Genomic DNA, 25,668 nt, shown 5'->3' on the forward strand with positions numbered 1-25,668 from the left:
CATTTGCCTAGTTTCCAACACATTTCAGAACCTCTGGATACCTGACATAGTTGTGGGTGAAATGTAAGGAGAGAATCATAGGGCCAGCTTACATCTCCCCACAAAGGATTTCCCAGGTAGGATGCAGCCAGGGTTTGAAGCTGTAAGGCTAATTCAATGCTAATCAAGTGGATCAATTACAACATTCAAGACAAAAATCCTTTCCTCCACCCTGGTCATTATTGCACATATATATAAATCCCAGTAGCGTAGTTTCCAACACACTTCACAACCTCTGGATACCTGACATAGATGTGGGCAAAACGTCAGGAGAGAATGCTTCTTGAACATGGCCAGGCAGCCCGGGAAATTCACCCCAAACCAGAGCTAGGAAAGTTGGCCAAGAGGAGAAAGGAATGTTCAGAAGTGGGTAGGAGTGAAGAAGGAAGGAGGGAAAGGAAAGGAAAGAGGAAGAAGGAAGAACAAGAAAGAGAGGGAAGGAAGGAGTTTGAAGGGAAAGGAGGAAGGAGGAAGCAGAAACGAAGAGGGTGGGAAGGAAGGTCGGAGTCTGAAAGCGAGGGAGGGAGGGAGGGACAGAAGGAAGAAAGTGAAGGAAGGGAATGAATAAAAGAAGGAAGGGAGGGAAGGAAGGAAAAGAAGGGGAAAAGGGAAGGGAGGAAGAAAGTTAAGGGAGGGAAAGAAAGAAGGAAGGAAGGAAAGTTCTGAAAGAGTCAAAGAGAGAAGGTGAAGGAAGGGAGAGAAAGAAAGAAGGGAGGAGAGTGGAGGAAGGGAGGGAGGGGCGGGTGGGGGGTGCCTCCCGGGCTCCGTGTCCCTGCTGCTGGGGGTTCGGGCGGTGCAGGAAGGAGGGCCAGCTGGCCAGGCGTGCCTCCCCTCCCCCTCCCTTCTGCCTTCTTTTCGGAGCGGTGGGAATAAGGTCTCCTTCGCAGCAGAGGAAGCGGCGGCCGGCCTGGACTGCCTCCCCTCCCCTTGTTCCTTCCTTTCCAAGCCGCGGGGAAGATGGCGGAGGTGCTGGCGGTGGGCGAAGCTGAGCGCACGGGCGAGGGCTATGTGCGTGTGGGAAGGGTTGAAAGGATTGTGTGTTGGCACATGCGCACATGGCCTGTTGTGGTTTTCGGCCCTTTTTGGCGTTGTGATTGTGGTTTTTGTTTAATGGTGTTGTCTTGGCCTTGAGGCAGGGATTTTTGGGTTTTTTTTTGCCAGATTTTCGAGGTTGGAGAGTGTGTCATTATGCTGTTTAGTGCATCGCCGCAATGTCAGAACTCATTTATATATGTATGTGTGTGTGTGTGTGTGTGTGTGTATATATATATAATTAACACCCATTGGCACACATTGTTGTGATGGAGTCTTCAAGTAGAGATCCTACTAGATGTATTAGAAGAGGCAGGAAAACTGCTCGTGAGCAAGACTGATGAGGAGCAACAAAGGAAGAGAATCCGGGAAATACTTATAGAGCCCTAGATGATGATACCTTTGAGGGTTTTGAAGGGGATTGTGGGACTGGGAGTCAGGAGGATGGGATGTCAGACTCTGGGAGTGAGGTGATGGATTGGACTAAGGTTCAGGAGATCCGGGAGATTCTTGAGGAGCCCACAAGCAGTTGTACATTTGAGGGATGGCACGGAGAAGATACAGATGGATCCTGGGGAGTTATGGGCTTGGATAGAAAGTGGTCTGGCTGGAGAGATCATAGAAGGGCTGCAGCTGGAGGTGGGGCATTGGGTGACTCCGGCTCTGATGAGGATTTGCAGCAACCAGCTGTGGATGGGGCGTTGGCTGGCTCAAGTTCAGTGGAGGACTTGTAGATAAAAGTAAGTTTTCTCGAAGGCTCTCATGGCCAGGATCACAGGGTTGTTGTATGTCTTTCGGGCTGTGTGGCCATGTTCCAGAAGCATTCTCTCCTGACAACCTCACAATCTCTGAGGATGCCTGCCATAGATGTGGGCGAAACGTCAGGAGAGAATGCTTCTGGAACATGGCCACACAGCCCGAAAGACATACAACAAAAAGTAAGTTTGTTGCTAATGTAACTTTGCAATCGGCAAGGTGTTTTGTTGGGCGCTTTTCGGGATCTCTGTTTCAGAAGACGTGTTTGGAAGACTGCTTTGGGACGTGAGTGTTAACCCAGGTTTTTAGTGGCAACAGGGGCTGGCATTGTGTTGGTTTGCACTGGATTGTCTTGTGTTGGTTTTATGCATTAGCTGCCGGCTTGCCTCCGTCGCTTTGGCTCTTTGTGTTTACCTTGGACTGGAATTCGGTGACTGTGACTTCTCCCATACGACTTGGACTAGAACTCGACACCTGTGACTTCTCCCTAACGACGCGGACTGGACGTGGCAGCTGTGATTTCTCCTTTACAATGTGGTTTTGCTTTAGCAACATTTTGGGGCATTGTGTGGCCATTGGTCACTGTGGGTTACTGCTGGTAGCTTTCATGTGTTTGTTTAGCTCCAACCAGTAGGTGGAGCGAGTTTCCAGCCTTTTTAACTAAGTTTGTTTTAATCTGGATTATTTCCCAGGATAATCGAGATTATATCCCAAGTTTGGGTCTTTTGAGTTCTTTTTGGACATTGTTACCTCACACTGAAGAGAAAGTGTTTTGAGCCTCCTTTTGGTTGTTTCTTAGGCTCTTTTGTGTTGTTTTTGCAATAAACTGAGTTGTTTATATTGGCTGGCGTCTGACTCGTAACACACATCAGATGTAATGTGGAGGCACTCGTCTCCCAAATTCAGCTAGATTCCCAGAGTAGGTATCATTATATATATATATGTATATAATTTTTATTATTACACCCATTGGCACACATCAGATGTAATGGGGAGGCACTCCTCTCACAGACTCAGCTTAGGGTCCCAGAATAACTATCGTTATTTATATTAATATTATTATTAACACCCATTGGTACCTATCAGCTGTAATGGGCAAGCAGCCCTCTCTCAGTATCTACTTATTGTTACGGGGCAGAAATGAAAGGAAAATGAAAGCAAGCACAATGACTGTGCGGCTTTCATTTTCTTGTCACCTCTCGTTTCCTACGAAAATGTCATCACTTGTTTTGTGTAGACGAAACGAAACAATAACACGAAGGAAACGAAGGAAATTTTTTGTGCACATCTCTATTTAGCACCCTGGCTTAATAGCTTACTACCTCATAAGGCAACCCTATTCCCCAAGTTTTTGATGTAACAGTGAATGGCAGCTAATTTCCAAAAGATTATGATGTATTTTTTATTGCTCTAGCCTACCTTTATATATGAACTAGTGGTTAATATTTCCTTAACATAGAATTATGGAAATGCTGATGAGGAAAGTAAGACATATTCCCTTTCCTTTATAATGATTATGGCACACCTAAAAGCAGTAGAATTTCTGGGCAAATGTCCACTCAGTCAACTGGGTGCATCCTTTGGAAATGACTGATTCTCAAGCAAGTGATGATGCTGAGGAAATGCTGACAATTACAAAAGCATGTATTTTTTGTGTTGGATGGGAAAATAAAGTTACCACTCTACAAATGTATGCATTTATTTCTTAAGACTTTCAACCATCTTCCCAAAATAGTAGGCCTTCTTAAACAAGATAGTCATATGCACCACATGGTTCTAACAAGGGAAGGAGCATTGAATGTTTTCCAATTTTATGTTTTATGTTTGGAAGCTGCTCCGAGTCCCTTCGGGGAGAGAGGGTGGGTCTAAGACATACATGTTTGGATGCTAAAAGTCCTTGCACTGTGATTTCCCATAACAAAGTATTTTCAAAATACGTCTTTAAAATATAAAACAGTAATGCAAACATTTTCACTATGTCCTTTCAGAAATTTATTGCTCACCCTGCTGCCCCTGCGGCGTTTGTGAGATGATGAACTGTGCTGGTTGCAAGTTGGTTGTAGGATGCACCAGCACAAACTGTTGCAAGTTGAGATTCTGTTGTTGGAGCTGCTGCAGGTGCTGCAAATCCTTCAAGAAGAATATGTATTAAGAGACAACCAACTTAAATATTAATTCCCTCCCCTTCAAAAACACAGCACAATTCATTTGAAAAAGAAGAATCCTCAATACATTGATATATTAACTTAAGGGCAAATATAGAAATAAACAAAGATGAAGTAAATTGTCTAGAAAAAATAAATATAAAAAAGAAACTATTTATATACAGTTCAGGGCTCATCATCATAACTTCTGTTGTTAACCTCTTGCAGATTTCAGCAACATTATCAAATTCACTAAGAGAAATATGTTCTCAGCATTCATCAGAATCTGATGTTTTAGGCTGGCGTAGAACTCTGCTGCCATCCTTCTGCCCCCCTTCTAGAGTTAAAGAGGCAAAAAAGGTAACTGCTGCCACTGTCACCAGTGCACCAGACTTATGAACAGACCCACTTGCTGGGGTTGTCTGCTAGCTGTATCATATAACCAGAGGCATTTAATGAATTCTGTCTCTACTTCTTTGTGCACTTGGCTCCTGGCAAATAAGTAAATGAAGATGTGGTGTCAGAAGGTGAGGAGATAGACAAAGTTACCTTGTCTTACTCCACTTCATATTTATCTTATTGAAAATGTAGGGGGGGGCTGACAATGGCCCATGCAGACCCTCCAAGTACCTAAAAGAAAGGTCTACAAATAATACAGTATAAAATTTCAAAATCTGCCATCAACTATCCACGAGTGCCGCAATTTTATCCTTATGTAATTTCTGTCGATGAAATTGCAGTTTAGTTAGGTTGCATATGTAAAATCAGTCAATTAAAATATAGTGATGTCTCTGATGCAGAGATCAGGCCAGTGAAATCAATTATTCAAGAATAATCCTATTAAAAACAATTAGTTATTTGAGTAATGTGTTTACAATTCAAATAAGTAAAGCAAGGTTGTATTTAAAGAGCAGCAATATTTGCATAATCTTCCATTTGCCATGGAAAAGAATGTAGAACTTTTAAAATTTATAGTTTATATGTATTTTTAAAATTAAAACTCACCCCCTCTTTCAGGGTGCTATACGTATTATCCTGCTCAATTTTGTCAACAATCCTATGATGTCTGTATTGTACTCGTACAAAAGAGAACAACAAGCAGAAAATTGAACCAATTTCTTCCTGGTACATTGGCCCAAACGGCTCCTTTTGAAGAATAAGTCCAGTTCAGACTTAACCAAATCTTGACTCTTTGAAGAGACTTGTATTATTTCTTTCCATTTGCACATTTTATTCTCCTTATACACTTCCTGGCTGGAATGTCCTACAGCTTTCCAAAACCAGAAACTGATTTAAACCATCCTTTCCAGATATGTTCAGAAAGGATGGTGTCACAATGAAATATAATTTGCATGAATTAGGAAGCAAGGGAACACAGTAGAGAAGGAAGAGCACTAGCACAAAGTTCATACATATTAATATTTTGACTGAGTGTTGCGACTAATTTGAAAGTTACAATTTTCCATAATACCGCTATGCGGTATTTCTATTTCATCACATTAGAGAAAAAATGCACTTACAATCCGGTTTCTGCCTCCTGCAGAATTCTGGGGTTTGTAGTTTAGTGAGGCTGTTAAAAGCCTAAACTACAAACCCCAGAATTTTAAGAAACTGGATTTTAAGTGGATTTTTTCTCTAGTGTGATGTAATAATTTGATAATTCAAAGATGAAGTTTATGAGGTTTGACACTTAAAAGAGAGTGAACCAAAACCCTGATTAAGCTCCTTCTTGGACAGGCAAAAAGGAAACCTCTTCTGTGAGGCCAAACTCCATAACCCATTAAGAGCTCACCTGTGCAATTTGTATGGGCTGAGATAGAGGGATCTGTGTCATGGGCGTTGCAGCAGAAGCTGAGATGGTGGCGCCTGCAGCATTGTGCTGCTGACTGGCTGAATGCTGCACTGCAGCAGCCAGCAATTGTGCCTGTGCCTGTTGTAGCAACAATTGCTGCTGGGCTGGTGTTAACGTGAGCTGGAAACAAGTTTTAGGACAGTAGTTAATGACATAAACAATAACAATGCTTTTGCAAACATAATTCTTTACTCCTGAGTATCTTCCATGAAAGAAGCCACCCTCTATAAAGAGCAGCTGTTTGCTCCAGGTAAGATAGAAATCAACCTACATAGCTCATTTCACATAATGGCAATGGTATTGGCACAAACATTATACCACCGCAGCCATTGAGACTACGGGGATTACAGAAGCATCTCTATGGTTCTGCTGCAAGATTAATGCAAAAAAAGGTAATTAGCAAGCAAGCAATGGAAAGAAACAGCACTGACAGGAAATAGCAAGCAAAAAGAACAAGCCATCACTGACAGGCTTTGAAAGAAAATTTACACCCACCAGAAGCATAAGCGATTAGACAGATGAATGAGAAATAGCAATACTGGCTATGGTTACCAAACAAACTGATAATACTCCAGCTGCTTCACATTAGCATGAATCCCTGCCATGTTCCATCATCTCCATTATGCCTTAAGATAGAGCGGAGGAACATGTGCACCATTTGTTCTCCTCCAAGTCCCCCCTCCTTCATCTGCCTTTTTGTTTTGATAGGATTGAGTTGGTAGGTTGACATCTTTGCCAGTTTCCAAACACACATTATCTCTATGGAACAGGTGGTGTCAAAGTCCTTCCAACACATGAATATTCTTCCTGGTTTCCATTTTAACAGAGCCCTTAGTTTCAAAGACCTCAAGGTAGAAAAGACTAGTTTGGTACAATGATATAGAACACATTTGGACAGATTTTTAAAACTATAATTGTGTGTGTGTGCCCCCGTGCATTTACATACACAACACACATACATGCATATACACACTCAGGCACCATTATCGCAAGAAAAAACAATTACTTTCACACTACAGGAAAATCAAATTCAAGATAACAGGCATTTATATAATTTTGATATGAAGCATCTGCTCTTGACTGACAGCCACAGATAGTCAACATAGACAATATTAAACCAGACAGACTATCTCTCTGATTTAGATACAAGACAAGTTTCTATTAACAGAACTAAATTCAAAACAGAGGTAAATTTCAGAGCTCAACACCTATGGGAAGCAAAAGCTAATGTCTCACACCTTCAAAATTGCAGGAACAACCATCACCTTTTACCCTGCACGTTGTTCCAGCATACTATGTTGCAATTATAAGAAATATTTACAGCTTATACAGAGAGCTTGCCATTCCATATGAATTTTTTTAAAGGTTTAAAATTATGTTACGCATTTAAAAGAGAATCAGCATATCAAAAAGTCTGATGGGATCAAAAATTACATTCTGGTAAAAATACTGAAAACAATTATCTTCTATTGATAGATAGGACTAAGACTTTATTTTCATATCAGAGACACCAACATACTTTCCCTGTATAAGTCACAATACAGTCTCTGTGACACTAATGACATCAGAAAAATGTGTTAGCATTGAAGACAGCATATCACAAAAGATATAAAACATGGAACAAAGACTTTACTGTCATAGAAATATATATGTGCTACAGTTTATTGACAGCTGGTCTGATAAGCTCTAGTAAAATTGTCTAGTAAAACTGTTTATTTTAGAGGTCATCTTTCTATTCTTTGGCAAAACTGGTAACCAACACTAGCATGATGAGGTTATGACTAAATATATATACATATGAATAATCCTTTCTGAAGAAAGCCTCTACTGAAAGAAAGCTGTGCACAAATAACTTACAACCTCACATACAATTATTGCTATAGAATTTTAAAACTTCTTAAAAATCAATAAGCTGTGTCAGTAGTGTCTTAAAAAATGAAGAGATTCTTCTTAGACCAAGAGTTCATGAAACAGGATTCCACCTCCATTTCATGAAGGAGGAACAAAATGGGAGAAGTTCTCCAACAACTGAAGAGAAAACTAACAGAGACAGGAGTTTCTTCAGACAGGATGGAACCACGGTATATAGTATTTTAAGAGTCAAAATTCGTTCTCTGAACTGGACGCACAAGTCAACAATATTATACAAACTTTTATCGAGAACCAAATGAACAAGTACTACTTATAGTGCTAGAAAAAAAGAAGAAAAGTTAATCTATTCTTCGGTCTCTTTCTGGACATAGAATATCCATTACACCAGGCAAGGAGGTCTATGACTGTCAGAGAATGAGATCAAGGATGTCACCGTTTTTTCCAGATTTGCCTGGAATTATAATTAAACATTGCATTGTCTTATAAGTGCTTGATGGCCAATAGAACAACATGAGATGATAACCCATTAATTCACTCAGGTTCGTCTTACCCCAGTGATCTGTCCTCCTGCTAGCATGAGCTGAGTCTGGGGTATGGCCGCCTGAAGTGAAGGCTGCTGGGAAGGCTGGCTTGGCTGCTGACTTTCCCCAGATTCTTCATTAGATTTAGACTAAGAAAGAAACATACACACCTTTTTAGACAAATACTGACACAGATATAATGTGGAAACAGCCATTTTCTTACTATATTTTCAAATCAAAATAAAAAATGTTTATTACGGTCATAGACAAGCAAAAGAAGAGTGGGGTGCAGTCTCATAAAAGAATTGTACATTAAAATCTAAAAGGCTAGAAAATAGAGGTATGTTGCGGGCTAAAGCATAGAAACTATTTATAGAAAGGAAGGGACTAGATAGAAATGAAGGGGAGGGAGATTGACGTAGGGGTAGGAGCATTCAGGGCACAAGTCTAGGGGACAGGGGTGGGAAGAACTGATTTACATTTCAGTTAGCTGATAGTTAGATTGGTAACTTTGTTATTATATTGTTACTATATTTTAAATATCTTTCTCTACACATAACAAACTTTTGATAATTTTAAATCGCTAAGTCTAACCTCATCTGCCCAGTTAGCAAATTATTGATCTACATAACATAATGGTACAAATAAAATTACCTTCCATTTATACCAAACCATTACCAATGGTGGATGAGACAGCTTTATAAAATTATTATATTTCCCCAGTCCATGCTATACAAAATATTCTAGACAAACCTTCAATTGGATAGCAATACAGAATGTATGGAGCTATCCAATCATGCAATTAATATGAACACTTCCTGTTACTAGGAACATTAACACTTTGGAGCAGATAAAGGTTTTACTATTTTTTATTTTTGTATACTTCTCATTAATATAAAATTTCAACCTCAATAAAGGATTAGTCTGAAAAAGTGTAACGGTAGGGTGGAGGTAGGAGACAAACATTCTACACATCTTGTCTCTAGCAGCAATTTGGTGTTTATCTAGGCAAGCACATTTCATTTATTTAAAACTATTTTATAAAAGAAAAAATTAGTGTAGCCATGAGGGAGGAAATGCAAGTGAGAACGCACATGAAAAGAAAAAAACAAGAAGAGGGGGTTTATGCTAATTAAAACTGCTTATGCAGAACATTAAAATTCTGCATAGATTTGCATATTTTCCACCACCTGTTTAGGGGACTGTAGAGCAGGCTAATTAACATAGAGGGTCTGATTAATTCTGCCAGTCATTGAGAGATAATTACAGCACAGGACTGTAAACATTCTGCACTGGAGATATAGCCTGTTTGCCAACATCTCTCCCAGGGACAGAAAGTTTACCATGGCAACCAAGGCAATTTTCAGCCTCTCTCTTTTAAAGAGGAAGGTCACTATCTCTCCCTTTTTTCAAAATTATTATATGTAACTATGAGCGTGTTCCAGGGGGTTTCAAGAATGCTCTATCCTAGTTCTTCAGCGCTTATACAGAATGGGGATACTTCACTGTATTTCTTTTCTTTTTGATGCACTGTTTGAATATTTCAATGACAAAAGCAACCAGTGGATTGTAATGTTAAAGGTATCACGTAACTCACAAAGCTTAAACAAGCAATCAGCAATGTCTACAAGAAAAGTGAACAGCTATTTTAGATTTTAACTATGACGATTTAATAGAGGTGTAAATATTCATGTATTTCATTCCTTAATGCAATATTGGATAGTTCCTAAAGCATTCTCCCGACTGTGAAATTTCACAGGGTTTTTTTTTTGGTAAAAACAAAACATCATATGTGAAAAGTTTTTTGTGCAACATCCAACTTTTTAATTATTCCTCCAATTATAAAATTGCTGTACGTATTTGTGTCTAAGCCTAAAATGTTGACAAAAATTTGACTCAGAAAACCTGAGTCAACTTATTCATAGGCCAATACTTGGAGATGCTGCTACCATTTTGGGCAAATTAGGTGGACATTTTTAATGTATTTTTTTTAAAGGGGGAGGGAGATTGATTTGTTAGATTCTCTTTTAGCTTTGGTTTATCCACACATAGCAAAATGTATAATTTTGCCCCCAAACCCACCATTGACTTATAAATGAGGCCAATACATAACTATATATGGCAAGGTGGGCTATGACATGTTAAAGATTAAAAATTATACCAAATATCAATAAAAGTATAAATATAAAAATACTTGAAAGTCATTTAAACATTTTATAAAAGTTTTTCTTTCTGCAGAATACTTTATTTACTGTGCAAATATGTTTGTATTTGAACAAATCTGATTTTTATGCAAACAAGTTTTTCCCCAAAAATATCCCAAATATACCTCACAATCTCTGAGGATGCCTGCCATAGAGGTGGGCAAAACGTCAGGAGAGAACACTTCTGGAACACGGTCATACAGCCCAGAAAACACACAGCAATCCTATATTTCTACAGTATGCTAGTTAAGAAGAGAAGGGATGAACCACAACAATGCAGACAATTATATTACCACCAGTTTTATCAACAATTAAAATACCACTCAACAGAACTTGGTTCTGTAATAACACATGAGAAGTACTTTGATAGATCAACAGTACTAATGTAGTGAACAGTATTTCCTAATAGCCCCTGAATCGTGTTAAATACTATTTCAAATATAGACAGTGCCCAAGTTACAAATATCCAACTTAGAGATGACTCATCGTTAAGAACGGGGGGTGAGACAACAAGAAGTGAGAGAAATCTACCTCTTAGAAGGGAAATTCATTCCTGAAAGAATTAACATGGGAAAAGGGGTCTCAATGAAGCTTTATCACCACTCCTTGATTCTGCAACAAGCCACATTTTGCAAAATCCAATGATTACAGGGACAGAAAGTGAGGGGAAATCTTCTGAACAGGGGCACAGTCAGCAAAGCAAACAATACAGGGATGTTAAAACTTCGCTATGCTATCCAAAGCTCGCTCTCAATCTCCCTCTATATATATGGCTGGAGTTAACACTTAAAAATGTATCTGTTCCAACTTACATACAAATTCAACTTAAGAACAAAGATACAGAACCTATCTTGTCCTAAACTTGGGGACTTCCTGTACATGATTACATGTAAATGTGAAAGACATAATAACACTTACCTGTATGTTTAGGGACTGGGCTGCGGCCTGTAAACTTGATCCAGGGAGATGAACCTATAAAAAAAGATTAGATTAAGTGTAGTGTAAAGAAAGACTAGAGAGTTACAAAAATTAGTGTGTAGCATTAGTGGTTTGAGTGTTGGACTTAGGGTGCATCTACACTGAAGAATGTAACTGTCATGGCTTAATGATATGGAACCATGGGAGTTGTAGTTTTACAAGGTCTTTAGCTTTCTCTGTCAAAGAATGTTCTTGCCACAACAAACTACAGCTCCCATGAATCTATAACATTGAACCATGGCAGCTATGGTGGTGTCAAACTGCATTAATTCTACAGTGTAGACACTCCCTAAGACTCAAGGAGACCAAGGTCTGGATCACCACTGACACATGGAAACTAAGTGATGCACTCTTTCAATCTCAGAAGAAGAAAAAGGCAAATCTTCTCTAAATAAATCTTGCCAAGAAACCCAGTGATGACCATAAGCCAGAAATTATTTGAAGACCAACAGCAGCAACAACAACACCACCGATGATAATAATAATTTATTTATTTATTTATTACAACATTTCTACCCCGCCCTTCTCACCCACAAAGGGGTATTCTTCTCTCTAGATGTATTGAGGTGGGGAACATCAATATATTTAGATACAATAGCACATAATCTGTTTGAAAGAACATATACACTTAATACATATTAAAACAGCTAGCACATAACTTAAAAAACATAATTTTTAAATCATCTTGAGAGGCCTGCTGGAGAGAATACCCTTTACTGCCGTTTTAAATTTAGACATTATACTCAGTTGTCAAATCTAGACTTCTGGAATGACATTCAGTGACCATTGCCAGACTAGACTAGACCGGCGTGTAAGGGGTGATCACAGAGGAGCGGACAATCCCATAGGTAACCTGGAACCAAACCACGGAGAGGTTTCAAAGATAATAACCAATACTTCATACTTTTCCCAGAAACCAACCACCAGTCAGTGAAATTAATTTAATGTAGGTATAATATAACTCCTAGAAGTACCAGGGACTAATCTGACTGCCATGTTTAAAACTAATTTGGGGTTTCCGATTCTGGTACAAAGATAGCCTGATGTACAGCGCATTGCAGAAGTTCTGCCTTGAGGTTATTAGTGCATGCACTACCATCTTTAGTTCCTCCAGCTTTAGGAAGGAGAATACCAAAGTTAATAGATGTGATTTCTGACTGTCATATATATCTGAGTTGTCATTTGAAGCAATAGATCCAGAAGCTCTCCCAAATAAGAACAGTCTTTCAGGGGACATTTAACCCCATCAAGGGTTATAGAATCCTTGACTAGAACCCTTGATAATAAACACCTCTGTCTTGTCTGGATTCAGTGTCAGTTTGTTTATTCTCCTCTAGGCGTTCATTCAGAGGAGATACACTGCCCTTAGCTGAGGCTGTTTTTGAAGACATGGAGAAATATATTTGGGTGTCATCTGTATACTGATAGGACCCTGCTCCATGCATCCGGACCTTCAGTTACATTACTTAACAGCTCCTTTTTTTGAGGAGCAGCTATCTCCAAGCACCACCATCTTTAAAAATTGGATTGTATAAAATAGAGTATAACTTGTTGCAATTATATTACAGAAGTATTACAGAAACAAAACCAACCAATTCAAGGAAAAGAGACTACATACCCTTCTGGTATAACCCCTTTTTATTCCTTTTTAAGCCTTTCTAATTCCATCATAGTCTTCTACTTATACCAATCTCCTTATTTTTCCCCCACCCCCTCCCTCTCTCCCCACTCCCACTAGGAAGATAGTAGAGGGGCGGGCCCAATCTCGGATAACCGAACTCCTCAGATTGCCGGGAGGCCCTATTATCCTCCCGGCAATCCGGTTTAGGGAAGCGCCCGTGAGTGCTGCTGCCTAGCAACGCTGACGGGCGCTTCCCAAGAGGCGAGTGGTCACCGAGGGACAGGGCTCTGTCCCTACGACGAGCACTCAGCCCAGGGAAGTGCTCTTGAGTGCTGCTGCATAGCAACGCTGACGGGCACTTCCCAAGAGGTGAGTGGTCGGCGAGGGACGGGGCTCTGTCCCTACCACGAGCACTTGGCCCAGGGAAGCGCCCATGAGTGCTGCTGCCTAGCAACGCTCACGGGCGCTTCCCAAGCTGCGAGGACTCACCAAGGGATGTCTCCCTGCGGCACGCTCCTCGTCTCTCAGAGGGACAGGCCCTTGATGGAGCAAGGGCCTGTCCCTCCGAGATACGCCCCGCGTGCTCCGGATCTCCCTCAGCCAGGCCCTTGCTGGAGGAAACTTTTTCCTCCAGCAAGGGCCTGGTTGAGGGAGATCTGGGGAGACATCCTTATGATCATGGGGCGCTTCCTCCTCCCACTCCTTCTCTAGAGCTCCCTTCGCTTAAGAAAAGGAGAGGGAGGGGGAGGGACACCCCCGGCGGCACCTCGGATGATACGGACGCTCAGTTAACCGGGACTCGGTTAACCGAGACTCTACTGTTGTGATTAAATTTTGGCTTTTATTCTATTTGTTGGATCATGGAGACAGTCCAATTTAGTTCCTTGTATTTCCCCCCTTCATTTTGGCTATCAGTTCTTTCTATTTCAAGATTCTACATAGGATATCCATTTATATAATTATTTTTCCTTTCAATAATACAATCCTGGAGCATGTTATGTGCTAAATATTCATGCAATTTTTTTATTTCCCATTTTTGTACTCTTTCCATCCCAGCACAACCATTGCTTGCGTCGCTCCCATCATATCTATCTATGTATCTATCTATGTATCTATCTATGTATCTATCTATGTATCTATCTATCTAAATGTAATGTATTGTTTTATTATGGAGTAAACAGCAAAACCACTGAACCCAATCACACCAAATATGGCCACAAAAGAGATAGTCATCCAAGTTATGTTTTTCAATCAAAAAATTATAGAAAAATAAAGTCCAAATTAGAGGACGAGGAAGAGCCACTGTCATGCCACCAGAAGGCTCTCACCTGCTGCCCTGTCCCTTTAAGGCTCTAAGGGGGCGAAACTTAGCCTCAGCTCCTGCCAGCTTCCAAATGGCAGTTATTTTTGTCAGTTAGGATTTGTCTGTTAGTGTAGCCCCGGAAAGGTGCATAGGAAGCTAGAAGGAGCACAGAAATTCACGTCATGTCAGATCTGTATTAACTGAAGTCATGTCTGAACTGACTTCAGACATATAATCCGCAGATTAAGATCTTCCAGTGAGGCCCTGCTCTCGGTCCTGCCACCATCACAGGTGCGTTTGGCAGGGACGAGAGACAGGGCTTTTTTGGTGGTGGCTCCGCGGCTGTGGAACTCCTTGCCAAGGGAGATTAGGGAAGCCCCCTCACTCATGTCTTTTAGGATGCAGCTGAAGACCTGGATGTGGGACCAAGCTTCTGGCCCATCCTAAGATACGGTTGATATAATCTGATGTATTTGTTGGATTAATATGAAGTTGAATACAGACTGGCTCTGACTTTTGGCCCAATGCTACTGGCCCTGTTCTAACGGTCACACAGTGTTTTACTGTTTTAATGGGGTGTGATATTGGTTTTTAAGTGTGTTTTTACGATTGTTTTTACTATATTTTGGCATTACAGTAGAGTCTCACTTATCCAACACTCGCTTATCCAACGTTCTGGATTATCCAACGCATTTTTGTAGTCAATGTTTTCAATATATCGTGATATTTTGGTGCTAAAATCGTAAATACAGTAATTACTACATAGCATTACTGCATATTTAACTACTTTTTCTGTCAAATTTGTTGTCTAACATGATGTTTTGGTGCTTAATTTGTAAAATCATAACCTAATTTGATGTTTCATAGGCTTTTCCTTAATCCCTCCTTATTATCCAACATATTCGCTTATCCAACGTTCTGCCGGCCCGTTTATGTTGGATAAGTGAGACTCTACTGTAATATACTATATATGTGGGGGAAAAGAGCGGCATATGAATTAATTAATTAAATAAATAATCCAGTTCAGTGTGGATTTTATATAGTTGTATAGAAGGGGCCTCATATAATCCAGTTCTAAGCAGATAATATAAGATTATAAATCTATATATATAAAAGAGTGATGGCATCACGGCGACCCACAAAACAACAAAAGTACAGGCCCCCCAACCTCGAAATTTGACAACACAATCCATCACCCACGCCTCAGGGTTGATACAACAAAAAGAAAAGAAAAATAAAGTCCTAATTAGAGGGAGAGCAATAATTGTTTTTATCCAATTGCTGCCAGTTTAGAGGGCTAATCTCTGCCCACTTGGTCGCCTAGCAACCAATTCAGCCAAAGGACAGCCAGGATTCAGTTAGGGGACAGGCAGATTTAGGCCTCACTTAGGCTTCTTCCACAGATTATCTAATTTGCACTGGATTATATGGCAGTGTAGATTCAAGGCCCTTCTACACAGCTATATAACCCATTTATAATCTTATATTATCTGCTTTGCACTGGATTATCTTGACTCCACACTGCCATATAATCCACTTCAGTGTGCATTTTATACAGCTGTGACGAAGGGGCCTCATATAATCCAGTTCTAAGCAGATAATTTAAGATTATCAATATACAGTAGAGTCTCACTTATCCAACATAAACAGGCCGGCAGGATAAGTGAATATGTTGGATAATAAGAAGGGATTCAGGAAAAGCCGAGTAAACATCAAATTAGGCAATCGTTATACAAATTAAGCACCAAAACATCATATTATACAACAAATTTGACAGAAAAGGTAGTTCCACGCGCAGTAATGTTATGTAGTAATTACAGTAGAGTCTCACTTATCCAACACTCGCTTATCCAATGTTCTGGATTATCCAACGCATTTTTGTAGTCAATGTTTTCAATATATCGTGATATTTTGGTGTTAAATTCATAAATACAGTAATTACTACAGAGCATTACTGCGTATTGAACTACTTTTTCTGTCAAATTTGTTGTATAACATGATGTTTTGGTGTTTCATTTGTAAAATCATAACCTAATTTGATATTTAATAGGCTTTTCCTCAATGCCTCCTTATTATCCAACATATTCGCTTATCCAACATTCTGCCGGCCCATTTATGTTGGATAAGTGAGACTCTACTGTACTGTATTTACAAATTTACCACTAAAATATCACAATGAATTTAAAACACCGACTGCAAAAACATTGATTATGAAAAGGCAGACTGCGTTGGATAATCCAGAACATTGTATAAGCAAATGTTGGATAAGTGAGATTCTACTTTGATATGAAATAATTTCTGGGATAGAATAATGCAGAACAATATAATCTCTAAAACCAGGACAGTAAATAAAGAAATGAATAAAGTAAATAAAGCAGTGAAATTGGAAATTCCACAAAGGAAACCATCAGGGCCAGCTAACACCTCCCAAGAAAGGATTCTTCCAGAAAGGAAGCTGAGAAGGCAGTGAAGCACTGTGTATTACCAGAGTCATTATTATTACTATCATTATTATTATTATTATTGTGTTGCGGTCTACCGTGAAAATGAATACAGTCTGGCTCCAAGTATTCAAAACACTAAAATCAGAATATATAAAAATTAATGTGGTATAATAAAACAGAACAATACAATCTCTAAAATCAGAACACTAAATAAAGAACAACACTCTGAAAACAGGGGAATTCCACACAGGAAACAATCAGGGCCAGCTAACACCTCCCAACAAAGTATTCCCATCATCAAAGACTGGTAAATCCTCTGTTTTCTTAGGGCTACAGACATTAGAAGCACATAAAATATCGCAAACAACACCACTCTGAAAACAAGGGAATTCCAGACAGGAAACAATCAGGGCCAGCTAACACCTCCCAACAAAAAATTCACTCAGAGGAAACAGCCAGGCTTTAAAGCTGCAAGGCCATTACATCCTAATCATTTTTCCTAATTGCAGCATTCATACTTGCCTCCAAGAGACAAAAAACAAAACAAAAAACAATCAGAAATATTGTATATTCACAACTTTTAGGAAATAATATCCCCTGATGGCGCAGCGTGTTAAAGCGCTGAGCTGCTGAACTTCTGGACCGAAAGGCCGTAGGTTTGAATTGGGGGAGCGGAGAGAGCCCCCATTGTTATCCCCAGCTTCTGCCAACCCAGAAGTTCAAAAACATGCAAATGTGAGTGCATCAATAGGCACTGCTCCGGTGGGAAGGTAACGCCGCTCCATGCAGTCATCCCACATGACCTTGGAGGAGTCTACGGACAACGCCGGCTCTTCGGCTTAGAAATGGAGATGAGCACCAACCCCCAGAATCAGACATGACTGGACTTAATGTCAGGGGAAAATGTTTACCCTTTACCTTAACTACCACCAATTCCTCAATACTTTATTTTCCATACCACCATACTTCGCCACAGCAACCCGTGGCCGGGCACAGCTAGTATAATATATAAAATTACTGTGGTATAATAAAACAGAACATTAAAAACTCTAAAATCAGGACAGTAAATAAAGAACAACACTCAGAAGACTGGGGAATTCCAGACAGAAAACTATCAGGACCAGCTAACACCTCCCAACAAAGGATTCCCCCAGGCAGGAAGCAACCAGGCTTTGCAGCTGCAAGGCCATTGAATGCTAATCAAGGTGACTAACTGCAGCATTCATACTTGCTGCACCGAGACTATTAATTGCCATTCAACCTGGGCAACCAAGGATTCCACAAGGTAGAAAGCGGCCAGGCTTGCAAGCTGCAATACTATTCAGTGCAATTCAAGCTGGCCAAACAATGATTCCCCTACAAAGCAAGTAGCCAGACTTCAAAGTGGCTCTTTGATTGAGGGTGCTATTCCAGCTCGCCAAACAAGAATTCCCCTAGCTATAACACAGCCAGGCATTGAAGCTGCAAGGCTATTCAGTGCAATTCAACCAGACCAACAAAGGATTAACCTTGGTAGGAGACGGCCAGGCTTTGAAGCAGCAATACTACTCTGTACTATTGAATCTGACCAACCAAAGATTCCCCTAGGTAGCAAGCAGCCAGGCTTTGAAGTAGTGAGGCTATTCACTGCAATTCTAGCAGCCCAAAAAACCATTCCCCTAGAACGCAAGTACCCAGCCTTCCAAGCAGCAAGCCTATTCCATTGTATTCCAGCTCACCAAACAAGGATTCACAAAAGAAAACAGCCAGGCTTTGAGGCTGCAAGGCTATTCACTGCTATTCCACCTGGCCAACAAATGATTCCCATAAGCCGCAGCAACGCAAGGCCGGGCACAGATAGTCTTTATATATAAAAATACAGCCTGCGTATGTTTGTGCACACAGAACTCAAAAAGTAGTCAGCCAATTAACTTGAAATTTTGACACAACGTTTCATTCCAATATGCGTGTGTTTTTAGAGTAAAATGAGTTTGAAGGAGGGAGAACCACGCATGATGGTATATGCAGTACGTACAATCACTTCAGCTCCCACAGACACTGCGACTTACAGCAATGACAGATCAGGACCGAACTTGGCACACAGACCCCCCCCCCCCCCCCCCAAATGAACCACCTTACGTCCTGGTTTGGTTAGAGGAGGACAGACCACAGATGATGGGATTTGCAGTACCTTCACCCTAAATGGCTCCCACAGACGACTGCAGCCCCCACAAACAACGGACATGGACCAGATTTGACACACAGACACCCCATTACCCACTTCATGTCCTGGCGCCGATAGGAGGATGGACCATGAATGATGGGATTTGCAATACCTTCACCCGATCCAGCTCCAATTTCAACAGACCACAGAGACCCACACAATTGATGGACCAGGACAATACTAGGCACAGACTCCCCATGACCAACAGAAAATACTGGAAAAGTTTGAGGGAAACAGACCTTGATTTACAGGAGTTATAGTTCACCAGTAACCAGAGAAATTGTGACACCCACCGACAATGTACTGGGACCAAACCCGGCACAGAGAAAACCCATGACCAACTGAACATACTGCTGTGGTATGTTGGAATTGACCTTGATTATGGGAGTGTAGTTCACCTTTATCCAGAGTGCACTGAACCCAGTCGACAATGGGTCTGGACCAAACTTGGCACACAGACCCAACATACACGCAGGAGTTGGGGATGATTGCTTTGGAAATTGCACTTATTTCAACCAACATGGTGTTTGAGTACAAACAACTACAATGACCAATATGCCTTGCATTCTCAATGATTATCAATAAAGCAAGGGGGCAGTCTTTGCAAGTGTACGGTTAGAAATTTGAAAACAAAGGCTTCTTTCATGGGCAATTATATGTCACATGCTCCAGAATCAGTAAACTGTTTAAACTAAACATTTATGCAGATAATGGACAAACCAAAAATGTAGTCATTCCACTAGCTTTATAATAAAAAATGATTTTTCTTCCTTTCATTTCATTCCACATAGACACAGCAACGCAAGGCAGGGAACTGAACTGAATGATGTGTTTTCTCGATGAATCTATGTTCGCAACAATACTATTATTTACTTACACGTTCATTACATATCATACTGAGCCAAAGCGAAGGGTGGCCGGGTTTAGCCAGTATTTTATAGTATCTGTCCAATCTTTATTACAACCTTTTCCTTCCATGTTCATGTTTTATTCAGCTCTATGTTTAGCCCAGACATTTCTTCCATTTCACCTTTTACTTTCCTAAAACTTTTTTGTACCTTGAGTTGCTTTGAGTCTTTCAGGCTATACGGCCATCTTATGGCCTGCTGGAACATGGCCATACAGCCTGAAAAACTCACAGAAACCCAGTGATTCTGGCCATGAAAGCCTTCGGCATCACATTTTTGTACCTTGTCACAGTCACACCACATATGTATAAAGGTTCCTGTTTGACACATGTATGCCAACGTAATTTTGTTGTGCTTTTGGTAATATGGGCTAATTGGTAAGGGGTTCTATACCATTTTGTTTGTATTTTCCATTGTATTTCCTTAATATTTAGATGTTTAAGTTTTTTAATCCACAAATCTATGTCCTTCTGATTTCTATTTACTTCCTCTTTCCATATCTCGATCCGCGTATGTTTCAAACTGTATGTTTTCTACTAATTTACTGTATATGAATAAGTACCACCATCTGGAATCTACCTGAGAAATAGGACCAGAACCAATGAAGCACAGTGCCTCCAATTCCCTAACCCCCTCAGGCATTCCAGAAGGATACATGATCCAAAAGCACAACCAGAAGCACATTGCCTTTGTCAGTGTGGAGGCAAAAATCATCTACGAAGGTGATCATAGCAGTCTCAACTCCATATCCTGCTCTGGTACCAGTTTGAAATGGGTCTCAATAACTTGTATCATCCAAGACTGCCTGGAGATGGGAGGACAATTAAGATTTTTTTCCTAATTTTCTAAATATATAAAATAATTGAAAGGCAATGAAAATTTTATAAAAGGAAATTGTTGTTTCAAACTTGATGCCAAACTGAGGCTTCCACTAACCAGTTTATATTCTGAAACATGTTCAAAGTTTCAGAAATACAGACAAAACATCGTTTGTGATATTTCCTTATTTTTTAAAATTCCTTTAGATGTTCCATTTCTTATTCCAAGCAGTGCCCTCTGAAAACTAAGCAATGTGCTTGTTCAGTAAGTGAGATCACCCTGATTTCATTCAGATGTAATTCGAGAACTACTAGTCAGGAATTCCAGCCATGCTGACAAGCATATGCAAGTTGTAGTCCCAAACCTTTTGAGGGAACCATTTTGCTTGCCCCACTAAACTGGACTTTGCAGACTAGCTTCTAATTGTGGTATTGGATATTGGATACTCAGAAACCTATGTTGGTCAGTTGTTGATGATAATGATAGTCTGGGCATCATGTTAAACCATGGTTTGGTGCTGCTGTAAAAACTATTTTATTCTGTCAGAGAACTCCAAGTGGTATCCTAACTTTGTTTAAAGATGGAATATTTGCTTTATTATTTAAACAAACCATTTAGTTTTAGGAACAATGTTTGGCTTGCTAAGTTAGAAAGAACAATGCATTGGAGATGAAAGGTCAATTGTTTTGTTTGATTTATACAATGGAAGTACCACAGAACAACAGAATAAATACTGTCACTTGCTTTTTCCACATGCAAATTCAAATTACATGTTGTAGCTTTTGCTAATTAAAATGGTGAGACTGGCAGCAATGGTTCACAGAGGATATTCAACAGTTAAAACTTGTACTTACTGACAACCAATGCTATGTTTTAATAGAAATATTTCTTTTCCATGAAGCTGTTTTGCCAATACAGGCAGTCCCCAGGGTTATAAACAAGTTAGATCATATAGGTTTGCTCTTAAGTTGAATTTGTATGTAAGTCTGAACAGAAATATATTTTAAGGACCTCATCACACTAGAGCTTGGATCCACTTTAAATCCACTTTAGGGAGGGGCCTTTAAACAGCTCAGCCAGACAGGTCCTGGGCCTCACCAAACTACAAACCCCAGAATTCTGCAGGATGCAGACTGGATTTAAAGTGGATCCATGGTCTGGTGTGATGAGGCAGTGAGTGTTATATAGCATAGGGAAGGGTTAACACCCCTGTAATGTTTGTTTTGCTGTCTATGCCCCTGTTCAGAACATTTCATCTCACTTTGTACCAGTGACAATTGAAATTTTTCTTCTCATTTCCTGTCGTCCCACCCACATTTGTAACTAAGAGTTATGTGTAAGTCATATGTTTGTAACTCGGAGACTGCCTGTACATGGAAACAGCAATAAAAGCAGATCAGCTATCCACTATTTACAACTTACAAGAGAAACACCTTTTCAGCACTCCCAAATAAACAGCTTAATTGGTGTGCTTAAAAAATAACCCATGACTGTAATAGCCACACTTCCACAAACATTAAGGATGAATAAAAAACTGAACATCCCACTGAAAGAGTAAGCCAAAGAAGTAGCAAATCTTTAGAACACTACCTAAGTTTCAACCAGTACAGATTAAAACCAGACATGTAGCTCTAAGATCTAAATCCCATAATTAATTTCAACTGTAGATGATAAACTGAATTGCGACTTTCCAAGTCAACTATTAGGTAAGTTCTCTTGAGTTTATGGGTCTATTTTAGTTAGTACTAGGTAAAGGTAAAGGTTTCCTCTGACATTAAGTTTAGCCGTGTCCGACTCTGGGGGTTGGTGCTCATTTCCAATTCTAAGCCAAAGAGCCGGCGTTGTCCAAATACACCTCCAAGGTCATATGGCTGGCATGACTGCTCACCCTGCTCCCTGAATTTGAATCGCCAGCCTTTTGGTCAGCAAGTCCAGCAGCTCAGCGGTTTAATCCACTGCGCCACCAGGGGCCCCCTCTAAGTTAGGACTAAAAACAGGCTATAAGAGTTTTTAAACAATATACAAACATCCTGAGAATTCTTTCATAATTTTATATAGTCTCATAATTTTATATAGAGCCTTATTCAGATCCAGGTAAAAGGATATAGCCATATCAAATGTAACAAGATGACATTTCTTAAGAAAAGAAGTTCCAAAAGAGCTGTGTCACATACTGCATACAGAGAACCTGCAGAATCATGCTGGGAATTCAACAATATATTCAACAAAGAAGCACTAGCCTTACAATATAAGGAAATATTATGTTGCCTCTCCAAATGCCTCCAACACTTCTGGCCTGGATCTTACAAGATCACAAACATGCCATCTGTCACCAAGCAGACAATTTGTGTCCCAAAAGCTTCTATCTCCAGTGCCAACATCCAGTTTAATCTTCCTGCCCAGTAGCATACCGAGAAAGCAGCCATATTAATTATAGAAAAGCTTCCAAGACAGCACTATGCACAGCTGTCTTAGAGAATTGGCTAAGTTAATAAACTGGCATATTTGGCTGTTTCAGCTCTTTTTTTTTGTAGCTTGAGCTTATGAACAAAATCTCTTAGCTATAGCTTGCAAAGGCATAAAAGTCCATTTAACCAAGGACTGACCTCAAAGTGCTCCAAAGCAAAAACTTTCCAATAAGAAAGTTTAAACAGTGCCTTGTAGAATTAATTTGGAGAAAAAATACTGTATATGAATGACAAAACAGTAGGATAGTTATTGCTACCATTAAGGGTGGGAAATTAAAACAGTTTGTTGTTGTTATTGTCGTTATTTGGTTGTTATGTGGCTTCAAGTCATGTCTGACTTAAGGCAACTTTAAGGCAAACCTAGCATTGGGTTTTCTTTGCAGGGTTATTCAGGGAGTTTACCACTGCCTATCTCTGAAAGTGAGAGTATAGTTTGCCCCAAGTTCACCCAATTGTTTTTCATGGCTGAGTGGGAATTTGGACCTTTGCCTTCAAAAATTAAAGATTCAATATAAAAGCATAGAATGGTTAGTTTTGCCAGAAAAATACCCCAGTTTTGTCAATCCATTCTCCAGTCAAATTAATATGTCAAAAAATCTAAAGAAAATTTAGGCTGCTGTCCCTGCAAACTCAAGGTTTCATTGTAACATGTCCTCTGTGTTATTGATTCACCTGTTGAGGTATTACAGGATAGTGAAACTCTACTTTGGGAAGTGAGTGAGATGGTCCTCCAAATGTAATTGTACTGTAATGTACTATTTATGCCAGCTACGGTTAATGGAAGTTGCAATTCAACATCTAACAGGGCACAAGTAGCTCAGGCTTGTTTTATTGTTGTAAAGCCTGTCAATGTACAAGACTTAGAAATAAACTGATATTATGAATAATTAGCCTGAAGCTGATCAGTACAGAGGGGATATGACTGAAAACAATGTGTATATGCAGTGTTATGTATATTAATACAGTGCAAGATGTTTCAGTGTCTATGTTCTCCTTCCTTCACCATGACCTTTCATCATATTGCATAGTACCGTCTCTCTTTATCCACCTCCATATTAAATATTCTATCACACTCAGGTATTACTATTATAGGCCATAAAACATGGAAAGGCAGATGAAAGATTAAAAAACATGCAAAATATTTATTTCATCTATTAAAACATTTGTAATCCTTTACATGGCTTCAGAAACCTTCAGGGCTACTAACAGAAGTATCAATCAAAGCTGTGTTGAAACATTCACTGAATGTAATATCCACAAGAAGTTGGCAATTTTTGAGAAATCACTATTGGTTGAAAACATCAACCAATTAAAGGCTAATTAATAGTAGTGTTTTCATCAGGAGTTGAAAACTCAGATAAAAGAGACCCAATCCATTGCTTCAGAGAGACACAACTAGTACAGCCTATCAATGATTTCAGCATTTTTCAGCCCTTTTACCCTGGAGGAAACCTTGAAATAATTTTCAGATTTCAAAGAACCTTCATGTAAAAATTGTTACACACACAGCTCAGAACAAAAAAAGTATTTTTCCCAGTCATAATTAACTTGTAAACCCTAGTAACCTCTATCAGAGCCTTAGGATTCTAGGGATTTGTGTGTGTGTGTGTGTGTGTGTGGGGGGGGGGGGGGGTGGACAGAATGCAGTGTGGTTAATAAAGTAAACAACAGATTAAAAATATTAGCCAACTTTAAAATCAATGAAAAACAATCTATAAGAACTCCAGCTCAGTTGAAAAGTCACTATTGCAACAACCTACTTAAATAGCCACAAATCATATTTGTTAATATTGTACAACACAAGAAAGCCTTACTTGTTGTCATCATTGTGGGTGTTAGAACCAAGAGATAGGCTGCACCCACAGATCTCAGAACTCAAGCAGGCTTGTATCGGGGAATGCAGTCCTCCAGGCATGTTGGCCCAAAGTAATGTAAATCATAACTGGCATTTTGTACTGTGCCCAGAAATAAACTGATAATCAGTGGAGTTCTCAACAAAGTATATACTTTCTTTTAACTGATTCTGGTCAACACCTTCAGAGCATCCTCAGAGTAGAAAGGGTCAGCAAGTCCAATCCCTAAACAGTCCAGAATCCATCTCTAAGCATTCAAACTCTCTTTAGAGCAGCTGAGTTTACTGATTTCCCCCCAAAGTTTAACCACACAACAGTGTCCCTCCTTCAGACAACTCTAAGGTTATGATGCATGAAATAGGATTCTAATGTTTATTATTATTATTATTATTATTATTATTATTATTATTATTATTTTATTCTTATAACCCGCCTCTCCCTGAAGGGACTCGGGGCGGCTTACATGGGGACCAAGCCCAGAATAAACAGAAACATCCAAGTTTTCAAGTCTTTACGGAATGTGGACAAAGTGGGGGCTAATCTGATTTCCATGGGAAGAGAATTCCAGAGCTGGGGGGGGGGGGGGGCATAACCAAGAAGGCCCTCTCCCTTGTCCCCACCAGCCGTGCTCTCGAGGCGGGAGTGAGATGG

General features: G+C 39.8%; 1 protein-coding gene across 7 annotated transcripts in view; it reads right to left on the reverse strand.

The window, feature by feature from the left end:
* The window catches only part of pou2f1 (POU class 2 homeobox 1), a 176,270-nt gene that overhangs the window by 47,162 nt on the left and 103,440 nt on the right, over positions 1 to 25,668 (reverse strand). For 5 of the 7 annotated variants that reach the window (XM_008107713.3, XM_008107714.3, XM_008107712.3 and 2 more), the window contains exons 4-7: positions 11,339 to 11,392; positions 8,246 to 8,365; positions 5,764 to 5,943; positions 3,831 to 3,957 (exon numbers count right to left, since the gene is read on the reverse strand). In XM_008107713.3, coding sequence (XP_008105920.1) covers positions 3,831 to 3,957; positions 5,764 to 5,943; positions 8,246 to 8,365; positions 11,339 to 11,392 — 481 coding nt within the window. Of the gene's footprint in view, positions 1 to 3,830; positions 3,958 to 5,763; positions 5,944 to 7,061; positions 8,210 to 8,245; positions 8,366 to 11,338; positions 11,393 to 13,016; positions 13,305 to 25,668 lie in introns of those variants that run through there. The other 2 variants (XM_062974937.1, XM_062974938.1) reach the window with 2 other exon arrangements.

The sequence above is a fragment of the Anolis carolinensis genome, chromosome 3 (genome assembly GCF_035594765.1).
Source record: "Anolis carolinensis isolate JA03-04 chromosome 3, rAnoCar3.1.pri, whole genome shotgun sequence".
Classification (NCBI taxonomy): Eukaryota; Metazoa; Chordata; class Lepidosauria; order Squamata; family Dactyloidae; genus Anolis; species Anolis carolinensis.